Here is a 15364-nt window from a genome sequence, read left to right on the forward strand (position 1 = left end):
TCTCACCTCCTGAGTCAGGATCGTGGAAATTGGGGTCCAGCCCCTTGTCCAGTAGGCGGGCCACCCTGTCCGTGCTGTGCAGCTGGACGTAATCCATGAACTTCTTCAGGTTTGCCTGGAATGCCCAGCCATCCTGGTCAGCCCAGCAGCACAGTTACCCACTTCCACCAGCAAGCCTCAGGCACGGGTCACCCTACAGGAGCTGCTGCCTGCTCACACGTGTCACCCTGCAGCATGACCTTGTCACCCCCTCCCATCACCTTAAGCCTTGTACTCCCACGTGGCCCACCTCAGCTCACTGGGCCAATGGGCTGCCTGAAGCCCTTCCTTGCACCTTAGGCCCACGGCAGCGGCCGGTCTCAGCCAGGCTGGCCCCTCACCAAGGCCAGGTTGCCCTGGTCATGCCCCCAGGCAAACTCCCGCCCCCAGCCTCAGCCTCGTGGGCACCCCCCTGCCCAGCCTGCAGGAGCCCAGGGTGCCCACGCAGAAGCGCCCCCCTCACAGCCCACAGCCCGTCACTCCGAGGTGGTCCTGTTCCTTCTTCTCCATGCGTCCACCCCAAGGCAGACCCTTATCCCCAAGGCCTTTCCTCACCTGCAGGCCGCCCCTCCTGTGACCTGACTTGGCCTGCCTTGCACTCGCTGACCTAGTCGTGCATTAGTTCACTCTGCAGAGACTCAGTGAGGCTGGTGCTGCAGATGCCACATGGCAAGGCACCTTGGCCGAGGCCCCAGGTCTTCTCCAAACACTCAGATTGCATCACAGACGGGAGAGGACACCCATGGGAGGTGGCCCCCTAAGGTGGGTCTGGACCATCAAGCAGGAAGAAGGGTGCTCACGATGGGGAGAGAATTCAGCCAGACCCAGAGGCGAGGGTGTGATATGAGCGCTGGCCAGAGTAGGGGCAGGCAGACACATGCGGGGCTGGAGGAGGATTGAATCTCAATCTGGGGCACCTGGGGGGCTCAAACAGTTACGCATCTGCCTTTGGCTCAGGTCATGATTCCAGGGTCCTGGGATGGAGCCCCTCATCGGGCTCTCTGCTCAGTGGAAACCCTGCTTCTCCCTCTCCCTCTCCCACTCCCCCCACTTGTGTTCCCTTTCTCTTGGTGTCTCTCTCTGTCAAATAAATAAATAAAATCTTAAAAAAAAAAAAAGAAAGAAAGAAAACTCAATCTAAAAACAACTGGGACTCACTGGGAGTCAACAGTCACCAGTGTCACCAGTGTTCTGTGAGCTGCTCATGACAGTTTTAAGAGATAACCATGGGCGGGGGGGGGGGGACCCCAGAGTGACAGGATCACACTGGGGCAAATGGAGAGTGAAGCCACAGTCTCCGCCCAGCCAAAATCATGGCCTCTGACCCCCATGTACCCTGAGAGCAGCAGAAGAGCCTGGCATGGAGGCTCCATGGTCACAGAAGGGTCACTGTGGCCCAATGCTCTGATCCTTCTCCTAGACAGAGACAAGTTCCAAAGATTGTCAATGAAGTATCCAGTAAGCAAAGGCCCACCAGTCACTGGAACCTGAGGTGGCAGCTAAGGGAGGCTGCCTGTGGGTAGGGGCCGTGGCACCCACATTGCCTCTCCTGCATTCAGAGAAGGTAGTGAGGTGGCCCCCAAAGAACAGCAGCCCTGGCACTCAGTAGGTACGCCCAAGCACAGGCCCCCAGCGTCAGACAGATCTGGATTCAGCCCCAGTTTCACTGGCTGCACACCCACAAGCATGTCACATAACTTCCCTGGGACTCAGTATCTTCGTCTGGAAAATGGGATAACAATAGCCCCTCCCTCTTTTCTCCTTTCTTCCCAGGAGAAAATTAGTGACTGCCTTAATTATTGGTGCCCAGCACTGTGTAACCACTAAGTGCTAGGCTCCTAGTCCTCCCCCCACCCCCAGGTCCCCTACACAGAACATCAGGTGCTTCTTCACTCCCAGTCCACCCAGGCTCTCACCAAGACACCACGTGCTATCATAGCCCACCACCACGCCCAGCCAGGGGCCCCCCAGAGGGGTGAGCAAGAGTCTGATCTCACTGAAACCCGGCAGTAGAGCACCCACACAACAGTCAACAGTCATGGTGCTGGAGTCCGCACCTAGCCCCCCAGCTGCCCCAGCACCTGCTCTGGGCCCCCGATGCAAGAGAAAACAGACTGAGCCAAGCTGGAGGGACAGCGGTCAGCCCCAAGCCAGGGTGGAGGGTGCTGGGGGCAGAGGAAGAGCTCTTGGGAATTTTTTAATGGCATTTTTGATATCACAAAATCCCGTGAAGCCTGGGGTGAGGGGAGCACTGCTCATGGGGGCCAGGGGGGTCACCTCTGGAGTCCCTCCTCTGTGGCTTCCTCCTTACCTTTGTGTGAAGCTTTGCAAACTGCTTATCATCAATGAGGTTCTGGGCATAAACTCGCCTCTTGTATCGAAACTGCTCAGGTAAAGAAAAGGCAGAGAAAAGGCACCCACCTGGGCTGAGTGAGCAAATGCACACACAAAACCAAGTCCTGTTTCCTCAGCCTGCCGGCCACACCAACCTCACGCGCAGGACCACGGACACAGCACCAACACCGAGTTCCGATGGCACGCGTGCCCGCTGTCCCCTAACCTGCAACACCCTTTCTTTCACTCCCACTCCTTTTCTAAGACCTGATTCCAGGCTTACCCTCCTAGACATGCCCTGAGTGGGACTGACCCCATTTCCCTCTGCCACCCCAGCGGCCAAGCCGACTTTGAGCTCAGCCACCGTAATGCTCACTGCCCTTGCCACCACCACCCCAAACTGTAAGTCAGTCTGTGTCCCCACTCCTGACAGCGCACTCAACACCCTTTCCATCGTGAATGGGGGTGAGCGAACGAGAGAGACTGAGGTGTGCCCTCAGAGACTCCGGGGCGGGGGAGGGGCACAGATGTGCAGACCCAGGTGAGGCGCGGCTTCCTCCACACCCGGCTCTGCGCACGGACACCGCGCTCCGCAGAAGCCCCCCGCGTTCCCAGCACACGAGACGCGGACTGCAAACCCGCTCGCGGCACGTACTGCTCTACACCTCACACGCTCCACACACGGCACCCCGCGCCTCGCACGCACACCGTATGCACCGTTCGCTGAGCGGGGCTCCCGCAGACCCCCTCCCGCACCGCACACACACACGCGCGCGCGCGCGCCCGGCCGACTCCTCCGGTCCGCGCCCCTCACGGCCGTGCCCTTCACGGCTCTCGTTACGGAACTCCAGGGTCGTGCCCCGCGCGCTCCCCCACCCCCGCCCCCGGCCGCGCGCCCCCGCCCGCCGCTCACCTCCAGGTAGGGCAGGGGCGTGTCCAGGTTGGGCGGGTACTCCTGCAAGAGCCGCTCCTCGTCCAGGAACTTGCCGGCACGGCCCCGGGAGGGCGGCTGGAAGAGCCCGTAGTTGAGCGCGTCCTGGAGGCTGTGGTTGAGGGCGCAGAGCACGCGCTGCTTGGCGGCCCACACGGGCGCGGCCGGGTCCAGGCGCAGACACTTCTGCGGCGGAGCGGGATCATGAGTGCGGACCGCATGAGCGCCGCCCGGCCCCGCCCGGCCCGGCGCAGGGGACCAAGTCCCGGGAGCCCCGGCAGGACTCCGGGGCTCCCGAGCCCAAGCCGGGGACCCGGCGCCTCCGCGTCCAGCGGGCGAGAACCCGCCCCGAGGGCGGTGCTTCCCCGGGCCCCGCCCCCGCCCGAGTGGTGGGGAGGGTCTCCGCGGAGGCGGCGGGGGAGGGGTGAGTAGTCGCGGGCCTGGGGTCCCCGGCACCCGCCTCCGAGCGCGCGGGGGGTGGGGAGGATGGGGGGGAGCTGGTGGACGGTGTTGGGGGGGGGGGGCGCTGGGCGAGGAGGGCGGGGGCGCTGCCGGGACGGGGCGGTGGGGCTTACCGTCTGCTGCAGGTCCGGGATGCCGACGCGCACGACCACGGCGCTGGCCCCGGGGCCGTCCATCCCAGCGCCGGCGCCCGGGCCGGAGCCCGGGCGGCTCGCGGCCGAGAGCGGAGCGCGCTGAGGCTCCGCGCGGCGCCCCGGCCCCCCCTTCCCCCCCGCCGGAGCCCCGTCGGCCGCGCTGCGCGGGAGGGGGCCGGGGGGGGCCGGGGCCGGGGCCGGCGCGGGGGACAGCTGCGCCGAGGGCTCCGCAGGGGCGGCGGCGGCGGCGGCGGCAGCGGCGGCGGCGCGGCTCAGCTGCATCGGCCCCGGCTCAGCTCGGCGCCTGCCTTCCCCGGGGGCGGGGGCGGCGGGGGGAGGGGGCCTGAGCCGAGAGGGAAGCGGGGGTGGCAAGGGGGCCGCGCCGGAGGCGGGGGCCGGGAGGGCTCAGGGCCAGCCGGGGACCGGGGGCGAGGGGGACTGTTCGGGTCCCCCGGGTGAGGTGGGAGGGTTCGTGCGGAGGGCCTGGGCCGCCCCACAGGGCGGGGGCCCTGGGGGCTGCGCGGGGGGTGTGGGGAGTCCTAGGCCTTGGCGTGGGGGGAGTGGCTGAGCCGCGAGGGCCGCGCCGCCCTTCGGCTGCCTGCGAGCATCCGCGGACCACCGGGGAAGAGTCCGCGAGACGGGGGTCCTGAGGCGGGGGTGGGGTCCGCGTTGGGCACAGGGACCAGAGAGGGCGGGAAGGGGAGAGAAAAACGGGAGAATTAATTTCCGGGGGTGGCAGCTTCTCCCCCATTCTACCGACCTCCCTACCCCACTCAAGGCCCGAGGGAGATGACGGGGACCAGCCCTGCCCCAGTCCTGGGTGTGAGACGGAGGAGACGTCGGGGCCAGGGAAGGGCTAGGGGCTCTCCCACCTCGAGAGCCAGTTAACCCTCCGACTTAACCCTTACGACCACCCTAAATAGCGTTCAGCGCGGCTGCCGGCATCCCCAGCCGAGTTTGGGGAGTTCGCTCTGGACTCCACGGCCGCCTCGTCCTCCCCACTCTCCAGGCCCCGTGGTCTGCCTAGACCAACGCCTGTCTCCCCTTTTCCGTCACCTTAGCGACGACAGGATGGGGGCGCGACCTATGAGGACTGGCTTAGGGGAGGGGGCGCTACTAGTCTCCACCTGCACGGGGAAGTGAATTTTAGTTTTCTACGTTGTCGTGGCAACGCGGGAGGGGGTGATGAGTGGGCGGAGAGGAGGGGAGCGCAGTAAAGAAACTAGCTCAGGCACCACCGCCCCATTGGAGCATTTCAACCCCCCCCCAACCCTGATAAACCGCACAGAACTACCCCAGTGCTGTGAAACCTGGGCCCTCAAGACCCCTGAGAGCAAAGAGCAGCCCCTAACTGTCGGAATATCCCCGAGCTCCCGAGAAACAGCTCCTGACTTCCCCAGAACTCCCCAACATGCCTTGACTGTGCCCCCAAAGAAAGGCCCTGAACCCCATAGCGGAGCTGCTCGCCCTTTCACTGGACGTGCTTGATAATGGTCACAGAACAACCAAGCATGACCCAGCCTGGTCTCCATTAGAAAAGAGCCCCTGGGAGCCCCCCACCCCCAACCTTCCCAGCCTTCTCCTAGAACAGCCCTGAATCCCCCGAGGCTCCCAGGAATAAACTTGAATGAACCCCCTACACAGAGAAAAACCTCCCTACCCCTCCCCCATGACAACCTGGAAACACCCCAACCCCTCAAGAACAGCACTTGGCACTCCCTCCAAGAACAGACCACTCCCCACAGAGCCACCTTGACAACTACCTGCCCACCACAAAGCCCCCCCCATACCGACCCCTATGCCAACAGAGCGATCTCCTATCACCCCAGAGCAAGGCCCTCTTCCCAAGGACCACCCCTAACCCCTGAGGGAGCCCTGGCTCCCCCCTCTTCCATCCACTACCGCTTTAGGAAAAAAATCTCTGCCTCCCAGGACTCCACTGACCCCACAGAGCCGAATCTCCAGCGCTGTCTGTGGGTCTGGTCCTGCTTTCTCCTCAAGCCCGGTTGGACCCTCCCTGCCGGGAAGTGTGGCCCCAGGATGCCCAGACCTCCCACCCCCTTGTCCAGACTCTTCCCAAGGCCACTGGCCTGGCCAGAGTGGGGGAGCTGCGGGTCCCCTGGGGACTGAGGCAGGATGGGAGGGCTGGGGAAAGGGGGAGCAGGAAGGGGCCTGTCAGAAGGCCACTTTATCTGCAGGAAGCACCTTGGGAAGTGTGAGGGTTGGATTTCCTGCGGCCCAGCCCTAGAGAGAGGAAACTGCTGCTTCCCAGCCCCTCTCCTGTCTCCACTACCTTCCTGCCCCCATCCCCCAGCAAGTCACCAGACCCACAATTCCTGCCTACCCTGCCTTCCCCAACCCTCCCACCACAAACCCCAGCTGCCTTTGCTCCCAGCTCCCAGCCTTTCGTCCCTCTGTGGCTGGCTGCTAGGCCAGGAACCTGCTTGCTCGAGTGCTTGGTTTCGGGGGGGTGAAGGCGGGAGGCCAAGAGGAGGCTGCCCCTTCCCTCACCTCCAGTCCCAGCAGCCCAGACCTCTGCACTCACCCTGCCAAGCTGCCCACCCAGCTTGGACTTCAAGGGAGCCCCTGCAACCTCCCAGCGCCTCCCTGCCCCCTTCTACTGCCCCCCCCCGCAGTGCAGCCACAAAATCTTTTAGGGGAAAATCTCCTTTTTTGCTGATCGCAACCAACAGATCTTTGGTCTCCAGGCCTAGGTGGGCCCAGCACTGCCCCAGGAGATACCAGAGCCCTTGCTTGGTTTTGTCCTGGTTCCACAAGGTGCCTGGCACATAGGATGGGCACATAATGAATGAATTCCAAGCCTGCACATTCCCCCGGCTCTTCCCACCACCCCAGCAAACAGCAAAAATAACAGAACCCAGAAGCACCTAACCCACATTACGTCCTTCCGTCCCCGCAGCATGGTGGGTTTACAGAGGATGAAGCCAAAGCATGGTGGGTGTCTTTGCCCTTTATTTTGTTGGGAACAAAACAACCAGGCCCCTGGCCAGCCCCCATAACTCCTGAGCAGCCCCTCACTCCCGGGCAGAGCCACCGTTTGCCTCCCGCTGCCCAGCCTCCGCACCGTGTCTCTGTCCAGCCACCAGACCCACGGCCCTCTGCTTCCCACTCCTTCCATCCAGGCCAAGATTCCAGAAGAATGTTTCTCCCTGCTGCTTTCCCACATTCTCTCGCCACACATATTCAGAGGCAAACAGGCCCCACAGGGCCTTGGGGAATTCATGTGGGCAAAGCACCTAGAACAGTGCCTGGCACATCCCAGAATGGGCCCCTAACCCACAACCACGCAGCTGGCCCAGGCCCACAGGCCACACAAAGGCCCTTGCCTCACCACAGCCTGCCCCACCCCGCCACACGGTGCCCTCTTCCTCCTTGACCTCCCGAACCTCAGTTGTCTGGTGGCCTTGATTGACTTCCCGGCACCTTCACATTCTTAAGCCCCCTTCCAGCGTCTGTGGTCCATGCCCTCCTGGCCTCTGGGGAGGCTCCTCTCCGGGCAGTTGATGGCCTCCATTCACTTCCTCGTATTGCCCTCCCTCCTTCCCCACTCCTGGGGCCGCTTCCTCCCCCAAATCCCAACCCTGCCTCCCGCAGCAGCTTCTCCCAGCTCCCCCACGCCCCCTCGGTTTCCATGACAACTTGGTGGGGCATTCGGTTCTCAGCCCCCCACTGACTGCCCTTCTTCTCTCCTGTCCGCAGTTTTCTCCCCATGCTCCTCCGCCTGCCTCCCTCTGATCTAGTTCTCTTCCTGCCACGGCACCTGTCCTAACACACTCGCATTCACTTACTTACCGTTTACTGTGTCTGTGGCCCAGGAGGAGTGCCCGGGACACAGTGGGGGCTCCAAAGCTCCCACAACTTTCTCTGCAGCTCAGACCCTCTCCCAAAGTCTGGAGCCCTTCGTGCGAGACAGGAACCCTGGGATGTCGAGCTCACTGTCAAACCCTCTGGGGCCGGTGTCATTGGGGCAAAGTTTGATTCCCTCGACTTATTTAATGTCCGTCAATATATTTAGGTCCAGTTTCATCCTGAGTCTGATACACTAAGTTTTACTCTTCTGGGAATACAAATTATTTCTAAAGAATCAGCTTTTTAGGGCGCCTGGGTGGCTCAGTGGGTTGAGCCTCTGCCTTCGGCTCAGGTCATGATCTCAGGGTCCTCTGCTCAGTGGGGAGACTGCTTCCCCCTCTCTCTCCCTGCCTGCCTCTTTGCCTCCTTGTGATCTCTGTCTGTCAAATAAATAAATAAAATCTTTTAAAAATTAAAAAAGAATCAACTTTTTAGGGACACCTGGTTGGCTCAGTAGGTTAAATGTCTGCCTTTGGCTCGGATCAAAACCCCAGGGGCCTGGGATCAAACCCCACAACAGGCTTCCTGCTCATAAGAGAGCCTACTTCTCCCTCTGCCCCTGCCTGCCACTCCCCCTGCTTATGCTCCTGCACCTTCTCTCTCTCTCTCTCTGCCAAATAAATAAATAAATATTTTTTTAAAAGAATCAGCTTTTCATTTTGCTAATCATCTGTATTTTCTATTTGGTTTTATTCTGTTCTATTATCTCTATTTTTTTATTGTGTTATGATTCTTTTTCTAATCTCTCGAGTTGGATATTTAATTCAATTTTTAGTCTTTCCCTTTTCTGATTGTAAGCTTTTAAGTTTATATATTTCCAAGTGGCACTTCAGTTAATGTCCCTTAAGAATTGATAAGTAGTATTTTTAATTTCACGTTCTTCTGATTTTCTAGTATCAATTTTTTTGGCTTGGGAATTGCTGAAAGTATGCTTCTTTACATTTTCAAATGCATAATAGGTTTTTTTGGAGGGAGGACTAACCTTTAGTGGCTGATTTCTTACTTTATTGTATATGGTCCAAGGAGGGGGTCTGCATAGCCCTGATCTTTTGGGATTGTGTGAAGACTTCCCGTGTAGCGTGGCTGCACTGGCTCTTTCTATAAAGGTTTCCTGTCTGTTCCATAGGAATGGTTGCGTGCAAGAAGATATAGAGATACAGAGAGCCGCAGATACAGAATCTCTGTTATATCCAGCTTGTTAACTGTATTATTTAAATATCCCATGCTGGGGTGCCTGGGTGGCTCAGTGGTTAAGCCGCTGCCTTCGGCTCAGGTCATGATCCCGCATCGGGCTCTCTGCTCAGCAGGGAGCCTGCTTCCTCCTCTCTCTCTCTCTGCCTGCCTCTCTGCCTACTTGTGATTTCTCTCTGTCAAATAAATAAATAAAATCTTAAAAAAAAATATCCCATGCCTTTTCTAATTTTGCATCTACTTGATTTAGAAATTACTAAAAGAAATGGGTTAAAATCCCACTAGTATGATATTGGTTTTAGCAGTCTCTCCACAAAATCTGCCAGTTTGGGTTTTATATTTTTGAGACTCGGTTTTTAAGAGCTAAGAGGTTTAAGATTATTATACCTTCCTGATAATTATTCCTTTTGATATTATACACTACTGCTCTTTATCCCTAATAATGTTTTTACCTTAATTTCTTTTTTCCAGTCATTAATCTACCATAGCCCTTTTTTTGTGAATATTGACCTCATGTATCTTTTTCTATCCTTTTTCTTATATCTTAAGTATGCTTTTGATATACAGTCTCTGTAGCTAGATTTTTTTTAAATCAATCTTGTCGTTTTCAGCCTTTAATGGTGTGTTTATTATGATTGTGATGCGTTTTAATAGATCTTTACTATCTTATTTTGTGTTGTCTGTCTTTTTAAGATAGGCATCTGTCTTATCTATGCTTCCTTTTTCTCCCTTTCTGTCCTCTCCTGGACGGGTCAAGTGTTCTCTATTCCCCTTTCCCTCAACTCGCGTTGGCTTGGAAGGTTTGCATTCTCTATCACTTTCGTAAATACACTTTCCACCCTGCATAACTGACAAATTCTACAGTCGATGACTCTCTCCACCTCCCTTCTACGAATGAGAAGAACTTAGAGACCTTCACTGTGACCTCTCGCCTCCCCCTCCAGGTGCTGGTCCCCACCGTTGTTGCCTCCGGACCGCCCAGCGCTGCTTTACACTTCACTCACTTTTCCTCCAAGGCTGAAGTCTCTTTTTCCGGAAAGCACATGCTCGAGATACTTTTAATGAACGTCTGTTAGTGAGAAATTCTTTGTCTCTGAAATGTCTTATTTTGCTCTCTTTCTTGAGTGAGAGTTCAGCAATGCAGACTTCTAAATTGACAATTGTTTTCCTCACCATATTTTTTTCTCTGTGTGTGCTCTGTTCTGGGTAATTTCCCAATTCTGACTTCCACCTCATTAATATTCTCTTTGTCTGTGTTCAATCTGCTGTTAATTCTCCTCATATGTTTTTGGTTTTGGGGGTTTTTTAAAAGATTTTATTTATTTATTTGGCAGGCAGACAGAGATCACAAGTAGGCAGAGAGAGAGAGAGGAGGAAGCAGGCTCCCCGCTGAGCAGAGAGCCCGATGCAGGACTCGATCCCAGGACCCTGAGATCACGACCTGAGCCAAAGGCAGAGGCTTTAACCCACTGAGCCACCCAGGCACCCCTCCTCCTATGTTTTCTTTTTCATAGAGTTTTCAGTTTCAATGACCACAGATTCTATTTCTCAATTTAATCAATTTAGTTCTATTATACGACCTTTTTGGTGGTCTAATCGTTTCACTTGCGGCAGATTATTTCTGTGAAAAGTTTGTAATTTGAAGTTATGAACTTAGTTGGGCCTAATTTATGTGGGGACCCTAAGCAGCCTAAATGTGTCCCTTCAGAGTCCCACTCCCCCTGGTCTCCTTGTACATTAATTTCCCGGAGACTACAAAGAATAATATAACTCAGACCTCAAAACGGAAGGGGGCAGGCAAGAGTTACAACCTCACAGGGGGTTTTCTACAGAGAGGCCACCACAAAGCTTTATGAAAATTGCTTAGATTTTTTTAAAAATGCAATAAGAATTATGAAAATTCATTCCTTACTAAGGTGTTTGAGCGCTACATGCCATTCACTGAGCGAGCCGCTGTTACTGTTCTTGTGACACAGATGAGGGACCGAAAGCCATCAAGAGTAAGTAACGTAAAGGGTCCGAAGTCATGCAGGCTGGACCGTAGAGGACCCGGGACTCGGACCATGGCAGTGGGCATGGGACCCAAGCAGGACAAGTGACAATCCTGCCCTGGGTTGTTTTTTTTTTTTTTAAGATTTTATTTATTTATTTGACAGAGAGAGAGGAAGACCACACAAGCAGGAAGAGGGAGAAGCAGGCTCCCCACTGACCAGGGAGCCTGATGTGGCACTTGATCTCAGGACCCTGGGACCATGACCTGAGCCAAACAAGGGCAGATGCTTCACGACTGAGGCCCCCAGACATCACTTGTGCTGGGATTTTACCTTTTACAACTGTTTCTCCACTCTTACACTCTTCATAGTTACATAAGAGCCATGAACTCAATAGCTACTGGTGACCAAGATTCCAACCTTAAGAAGAGAGCAACAGTGGGGGAAGAACAGATGCGGGGAACAGAAGAGGTTTTGAAGGGTAAGTCCCTAAACGTGCCCTGAAATCTGAAAGCACTTCAGTTTTTCTTGATTTTGGTTTCAAGAGCCAATAGATTTCCCTTCTCGGTTGAGAGGCCACCTACTGGACAGGTGGAAGGTTTGTCCTTGGAGCAGGTGTCGGGATTAAAATCCCAGCTCAGCCTCCAAATACCCACGTGGCCTGGAAAAGCTTCTTACCTTTCCCTCTGTCTTTCCTATGTCTCCAGAACACCATGCCACACTCTGCCAGGCTGGGGACGATGGTTGGCATTGTGTCATTCCCCCCTTTATTCTGGCCACGTGCCAGGTCCTGTTTCAGTTGCTGGACACGAGGCAAGCACTTGCCTTCGCAGCTCAAAGGTTGGCTCCTGGCCTTCTGGGCCATTGTGCAGGCTAGATGAGCTCAGTGAATATGAAATGCTTACCATAGGCCTGGTACACAATGAACACAGTTTTTATTAACATCATAAACCTAATTCTGATTTGGTTTCTGTCATCTCCAGAGTGCCTTCTAATGAACATTCTTCATATAGAGTGATGTGAAGGGATGACTGATCTTTGTTATATACTCTTAGAGCATCAGATTTTAAATATTTTAACTGAAATTAAGGGCAGAAATATCTGCCTAATTAATTTCACATTTAGGATTCCAATTACTTTTTCTTTCAAGAGCATGTGTTTTACCCACGAGTTTACTCTTCCCTGCAAAGGTCACTGACAATTCAAGAACTCTGCGGGTTTTTTGTTGTTATGGTAAATAATACATAACAGCAAAGTCACCATCCTAACCATTTTTAAGTGTACAATACAGTAGTGTTATTATTTTGAAATAATAAATCCATCCCTGTGTTGGAAGACAGACACAACCCTTGCAGGCGGAACAACCGGTTAGGGGCCTCTGGCGGAGGGGAAGATGTGGTCCATATACACGATGGAGTATGACGCCTCCATCAGAAAGGACGAATACCCAACTTTTGTAGCAACATGGACAGGACTGGAGGAGATTATGGTGAGTGAAATAAGTCAAGCAGAGAGAGTCCATTATCATATGGTCTCACTTATTTGTGGAGCATAAACAATTAGCATGGAGGACATGGGGAGATGGAGAGGAGAAGGGAGTTGGGGGAAATTGGAAGGGGAGGTGAACCATGAGAGACTGTGGACTCTGAGAAACAATCTGAGGGGTTTGAAGTGGCGGGGGTTTGGGGGTTGGGGGAGCCAGGTGGTGGGTATTGGGGAGGGCACGGATTGCATGGAGCACTGGGTGTGGTGCAAAAACAATGAATACTGTTATGCTGAAAATAAATTAAAAAGAAAAAGAAGAAGAAGACAGGGGCACCTGGGTGGCTCAGTGGGTTAAAGCCTCTGCCTTCGGCTCAGGTCGTGATCTCAGGGTCCTGGGATCGAGTCCTGCATTGGGCTCCTCCCTCAGCGGGGAGCCTGCTTCCTCCTCTCTCTCTGCCTGCCTCTCTGCCTGCTCGTGATGTCTGTCTGTCAAGTAAATAAATAAAATATTTTAAAAAAAGAAGAAGAAGAAGACCGCGAAGCCCACCGGGCCGCAAGCGCGCTGCTGCGGGAAGAAAGACGCCTCCGCTGCGGTCCGCTCCGACTGGCCTGGGGCACCAGCTGCTCCCTGTGTGGAGTGGAGGGGGCTGGAGAGCCCGCGGGGCCAGGGAAGGAGCCTGTCCCCGAGAGAGGTCTCAGCCCCCTTGTCGCCTTCCTCGGTGGCAGGGCAGGGCCGGCCGATCCGCCCTAACCCGCAGCCGCCCACCTGCCCGGGCCTGCCCTCCAGCGTCAAGGCAAGCGCTTCTCGGGGTGAACGTCCCTCCTCTTTCTTTTCGTTCTGCGTGAGATTCGCTGCAGGAAAACACTGCGTTTGGGGGCTCGGTCTGCTGAGGGTCCCACTCTGGGTCCGGCTCAGGTTGCGATCTCGGGGTGGTGAGATCCCGCCGGGTCAGGCTCTGTCCTGGGGGCGGAGCCTGCTTGGGATTCTCCCTCTCTCCCCTGCCTCGTCCCCCACCAAAATAAATAAACTTATTTAAAAAAAAAAAAAAAGAAAATACCACATTTTGCCTATCAATTAATCTGTTGAGATGTACACTTTTTTACAGTTCGGAAGGATCGTGAACAGAACCGCTAGGAACACTTGCATGAAGCGTCTGGGTGGCTTTTGGTTCTCTTGGATGGAGACAGAGTGGCTAAGTCTTACGGTAGACCCACGCTCACTTTTTAAGAAACTGGCAAGCAGTTTTCCAGAATGGTAATATCATTTTAAATTCCAGCTTCTTCCATTTCCTCCCCATCCTTGCCAACACTTGGCATTGACTGTTTTTTTTTTTAATTGTAGCCATTTTAATGGATGGTAGCAGTATCTCCTTGTCGTTTAAATCAGCATTTCCCTGATGATGTCGAGCCTCTTCTGGCATGCTTGTAGACCATTCACACGTCTTCTTTGGTGACATGTCTGTTCGAGTCTATTCTCCCGTTTTTAAAAAACTAAGTAGTTTGACTTACCGAAATGTAGTAGTATCTCTATATATTCTGGACGCAAGCTTTTTTGCCTAACGTTCTCCAATTTTGTTGCTTGCCTTTTCAAAGGCATTTTCTTTCAAAGAATAAAAAGCTTTCGTTATTATAGAATCAATGCACATTTTTCTTTTATTTGTCATATTCTTTATGTCCTAAAAAATCTTTGCCTACCTCAAAAATCACAAAACGTTTCCTCTGTGTTTTCATCTTGAAAGTTTTATTTGCAACAGTTAGGTCTATGATTAATTTCAAATTAGTTTTTATCTGTGATGTCAAAAAGGGTTGATATTTGTTTTTTCCGTTTGGGGATGTCCATTTGTTTTGGGCCACTTTTCAAATTATTTCAAAATAGTTTTTACTGTGGTGAGATATATATAACATAAAATACACCCTCTTAGCCACTGTCTAGCTCAGTGGTTTTACGTCCATCTGTATTATTGTGCAACCATCTCCACTGTCCGTGGGTCTCCAGAACTTTTTTCATTACCCCACACAGAAACGGTGCCCATCATGCAGTAACTCTCCATCCCCCTCTGCTAGCCCCTGGACCCAATATTCTGTCCTCTGTCTCTACAGGTCTTACTGCTTTAGCACCCTCCCAGCACCATTTTTGAAAAGACTTTGCTTTTCCACTGAAATGCCTTTCCACGTTTATTGAAAATCTGTTGATCACATATATGCAGGTCTATTCCTGATTTTTCCTTCAATCTACATTTATATTTTCACTAATACCAGATTTCTTAATTTCTCCAAAGGTTTTTTTTATTTATTTACTTGACAGAGATCACAAGCAGGCAGAGAGGCAGGCAGAGAGAGAGAGAGAGAGAGAGAGGAGGAAGAAGGTTCCCCGCTGAGCAGGGAGCCTAATATGGGGCTCAATCCCAGGACCCTGAGATCATGACCTGAGCCGAAGGCAGAGGCTTTAACCCACTGAGCCACCCAGGCACCCCGGATTTCTTAATTTCTGTGAAGTCTTGAAATCAAGTACTATAAGCCCTACAACTTTGTTTTTCTGTAATCTTTTTGGCTGTTTTAGGTCATTTTCATTTCCATATAAAGTTTAGAATCAGTTTATCAGTTTCTACAAATTTTTTTAAAAACCCGATGGGAATTTTATTGGTACTGAATTATATCTATAAGTATATCTAGAAAGAATGGATTCTTAACAATATTGGATCATCCTATGTGTGATCATGGTAAATCTCTTCATTTATTTTGGTCTTCCTTAATCTATTTCAGCAAGGCTTAGTAGTTTTCAGTGTAGAATTTTTATGCATTTTTCTTAAATTTATGCCTAAGAATTTTGTTATTTCACATTATTGCAAGTGAAATTTTAATTTCATTTTTTATTCTTAGAATTTTTTTATTTTTTAACATGTAATGCTATATTAATTTCATGTGTA

At 53.3% G+C, this 15364-nt stretch overlaps 1 protein-coding gene across 2 annotated transcripts in view; it reads right to left on the reverse strand.

Moving 5' to 3' along the window:
* Positions 1–6036, reverse strand: part of SHANK3 (SH3 and multiple ankyrin repeat domains 3) — a 51431-nt gene extending 45395 nt beyond the window's left edge. Inside the window, exons 1-5 of one of the 2 annotated variants that reach the window (XM_045087535.1) lie at positions 5845–6036; positions 3880–4546; positions 3287–3490; positions 2351–2422; positions 7–115 (exon numbers count right to left, since the gene is read on the reverse strand). In XM_045087535.1, the coding sequence (XP_044943470.1) occupies positions 7–115; positions 2351–2422; positions 3287–3490; positions 3880–4182 (688 nt within the window). In that variant the 5' untranslated portion in view covers positions 4183–4546; positions 5845–6036. The remainder of the gene's footprint in view (positions 1–6; positions 116–2350; positions 2423–3286; positions 3491–3879; positions 4547–5844) is intronic. The other variant, XM_045087536.1, reaches the window with a different exon arrangement.
* Between the last annotated feature and the right edge of the window lie 9328 nt (positions 6037–15364).

The sequence above is a fragment of the Mustela putorius genome, unplaced genomic scaffold (genome assembly GCF_011764305.1).
Source record: "Mustela putorius furo isolate JIRA1106 unplaced genomic scaffold, ASM1176430v1.1 tig00001419_pilon_pilon_pilon, whole genome shotgun sequence".
Lineage (NCBI taxonomy): Eukaryota > Metazoa > Chordata > Mammalia > Carnivora > Mustelidae > Mustela > Mustela putorius.